This window comes from Austrofundulus limnaeus, unplaced genomic scaffold (assembly GCF_001266775.1).
Source record: "Austrofundulus limnaeus strain Quisiro unplaced genomic scaffold, Austrofundulus_limnaeus-1.0 Scaffold193, whole genome shotgun sequence".
Lineage (NCBI taxonomy): Eukaryota > Metazoa > Chordata > Actinopteri > Cyprinodontiformes > Rivulidae > Austrofundulus > Austrofundulus limnaeus.
Genome location: NW_013952595.1, coordinates 980,239 through 983,573, shown reverse-complemented (window position 1 = coordinate 983,573; position 3,335 = coordinate 980,239). Strand labels below are relative to the sequence as shown.

Below are 3,335 nucleotides of genomic sequence, written 5' to 3'. Positions count from 1 at the left end.
TTGTCCTAAATAAAAAAAATGTTTTTAAAGCCATTGTGTAATGTTAAGTACTCTGTATTGGTGAGTACCCAAACTGAAGCACTTGTGTCTTCGTGTTCGCCTCATCACTTCTTCACCTTCCTGTTTCTGCAGGAGTACTTCCTCAAGTCTCAGATGCCCATTACCCCAGAGGGCGTCGGTGATCCTGTCCCGTGCTCCGTCCCAAACTGTCCAAACTGCCTCACCCCGGGCTCGGCTTTCATCATGTCCAAAGAAAGCAAACAATGTGTAAGACATCTAATCATTTTGGTGTTTGACACATACCTCAAGGCTTCCTAAACCGTAGAATCCTCCTTTTTTTTTCTTGCTTTTTATCCAGACTGATAAAAAGACTGAATGCGGCCCACTGTGTGAGAGGTGTGTGTGGATTCGCAGCGGGCCCTTGGCCTACCTCATCACAGACGACGTCACCTCAATGGCTGAAATCCCAGAACAGTTCAGGCCGCCCATTCATCACCCGTTTTTCATGGCACTGTTTTTCTAACCGTGCCGCTCATCGAGGAGCAGAAATAGAAACAGTTCTGTGGCGAACTTAGTCACCTAAAGCACAGAACCTGAGAAACACAGAGTTTTTTTTTTTTACCAGTTTTGTTAGATTTTTGCAAAGTATCTTTTATATTTGTGTTCCTTTTTTCCTATCTGAACTTGAAAAAGAGAATTTATGTTCCAAGCAGGAAAAAAATCAGCCTCTGTTCTTAATTGCTTTTAGCAGCTCCTTGCTTTGAACTCCGTTTAGATTTTTAAAAATTGTGTCATTCTTTAATAAACGAGTGTTTGCTTGCAACACCAGACAGCTGCAACTCATCAGCCTCTGCCTCACAGCTGTTCCAAAGACGCTGAAGTCTCTCGTCTCACAGCTGAGCCGTGCTGTATGTGAGTAACAAGGATTTCCATTCAGCAGTCAAGATGTGGGGGTGGAACAAGAAATTTTTTTGACATAAAGACTTTTTTGTTTATTAATCTCATAAAATAACTTAATCCAAAACTCATCCAAGTTGTATTTTAACTGAAAGTTAGCATTTTTGATTCGGTGAAATGTAGATAAATCAAATATAATGGTGTCAGCAAATATAAGMACAAACATTCTTCTTTTGGGAGTCATGGTTCGGGGAGGAGGAAAGTCTACGCCTTTTCTTTTCATTTAGGCATAAAAACTAGAGAATTTGCAATTTCTGCAAAAATGTAAACGTGAATGCTTAATGTGATTTTAGCAAGAAAATATAAAAGATGTACAAAAGTTTTGGAAAATTAGTAGGAAAGTAGCTGGAAAACCTGAATCTTGCACAMATTCTGTGAATTGGACAGTAAGAAGCAGAAACTGAAAAAAGGTTAGTTTAGCTGAAAAATGGCTCAAAAGTGGCTTAAATTGGAGAAAATGGCTGAAAGAAGCATAAAAAATCAAAAATAGCAGAAAAGCTAATAGAAGCACAACAAAGTTTAACTTAGCAAAATAGATGGAAAAAAAAAGATAGCTGAAAACGATAAAATTAGCTAAAAGGAAGCTGAAATTACCACAAAGTCTAAAATAAAGCCGAATCAGAACAAAAGGTGAAAAGTGCAGGAACGGTTTAACTATTTTGAAGGATTTTAAGGATGTTGAAGACAGCTCCGCTCATTTTCAGTGGCGGAAACAGCAAAATACAGGATCTCAAAAACTATGAATTACTGAAATACCAAAGTCATGGCAGGAATCTCCTGAAGGAGCTGAATGTTCTGATACAGGAAGGGTTGAAATGGCACAAAAATTGCAGAAYGAGATACGTGCCAAAAAACACAGAWGAAAAATGAATCATCTTATACCATTCACCTAGGATCTGGTTTGACCACATTCTAAAATGGTTTCACTCTAACYTCAAGTTAAAAACAACAGATTTCATYATGTAATACACACAAATTAAACCCATATTTAAAAAGCTGTTTAATTTGCAGTGCTTCCATAGYTTATTAACTCAGTATAAGTCAGGAGCTGATGGTCAGATGAGTTAACTGTTCATCATCGAGACCACCTCTATAAAAACCAGAGCAGGCAACAGAAAACAGCAATGACCTTCGAGAAGCAAACAGTTGCTTTAAATCAATCTGGGAAGARTTAAATGTATCCAAACACTTTGGAATTCATTAAATTACAGAGAAAGACAGTGGACARGCAGAAAATATTTAAGAAAGCTGCCAATTTTCCCCAGAGTATTTGTCCCAGCAGATTCACTTTTATAATTATCAGTAATATTTGCAGTCATTAAGTCGACCAGACACTCGTAGACCAAGWGATTCTAGAGTTTAATCTGAGGCTGTCTGATACTGGAAGCTTAGACCAAACAGGGTCATGAATCAACAGYGGTCCCATGGCTGCAAGTTTATAAACAAAAGAGAAGAAAAGAGTCATAGTTCTGCTATAGTCTGGTCAAAGTCCAGACCTCAGTCTGACTGATATGTGTAGGCTAAAATTTATCCACAACCATGTGAGAGACTGATTAAACAGAAAACCCCCTGCTGTGAGTGCTGTCTAAAGGCGCTTTTAAACTGCTGAATCATAGGGTGGACTTCCTTTTGGTTAAATTTTTTGTAATAAAAACTGAAGTGGTAGAATCTATTGAGTGTTTTTAGGACGTTAGATTGGAAATCTTTTAAAACTTGTAAAGACCAGATTATTTTGTTTTATTCTGATATGTAAAAATCTAGAGTTATAGGTGGTGGTGGATGTTTTCATTTCCCTCGACTTTAAACCAGAACAATCCTGTTTAACAGCAGTTGCCAAATACTCTACTTTATGTTGCTTATATTTATTTATCTTTTAGTTTCAGCTAAGCTATGAGGAAAAACACAGCTAAAAGCCAACACCTGGAACGAATTAAGGATTGTAATATTGTATTACAGAAGAATGATTCACAGATCTGTGGAACGGTCTGCAAAGTTTCTGTGGAACTGGTTAATATTTGCTTTGGGCCGTTTTGGAAGTTCCTGTGTTGAAGAAATGAGAGCTTCGAGGACTAAAATTGTCAAAATGAGAAGCAGCCGTTCATTTAAAACAATACTAATAATAATGTAAAGAGCTTTATATTTTTATACAGTAATAACATCCATGCACCTGGAACCAGAAGGGTCTGGAAGTGGCAAATATTTCAATAATAAACTCTCCGTCTTCTTCAACCTCTTATTTGGGGTTGCAACAGGTCCTAGAAAGGTCCACACTTTTGTCTCTCCGACAATGCTCTCCAAGTCCTCCTGGGGGACCCCCAAGGTGTTCCCAGGCCAGAGAGAATATACAGTATATAGTAAGTAAGTAAAATTTTATTTAT

At 37.6% G+C, this 3,335-nt stretch overlaps 1 protein-coding gene across 1 annotated transcript in view; it reads left to right on the top strand.

The window, feature by feature from the left end:
• Nucleotides 1-828, top strand: part of fbh1 (F-box DNA helicase 1) — a gene marked incomplete in the record, with an annotated part of 19,040 nt that extends 18,212 nt beyond the window's left edge. Inside the window, 2 exon segments of the mRNA XM_014018466.1 lie at nt 133-267; nt 359-828. Of these exon segments, the coding sequence (XP_013873920.1) occupies nt 133-267; nt 359-523 (300 nt within the window).
• Nucleotides 829-3,335: the final 2,507 nt, after the last annotated feature.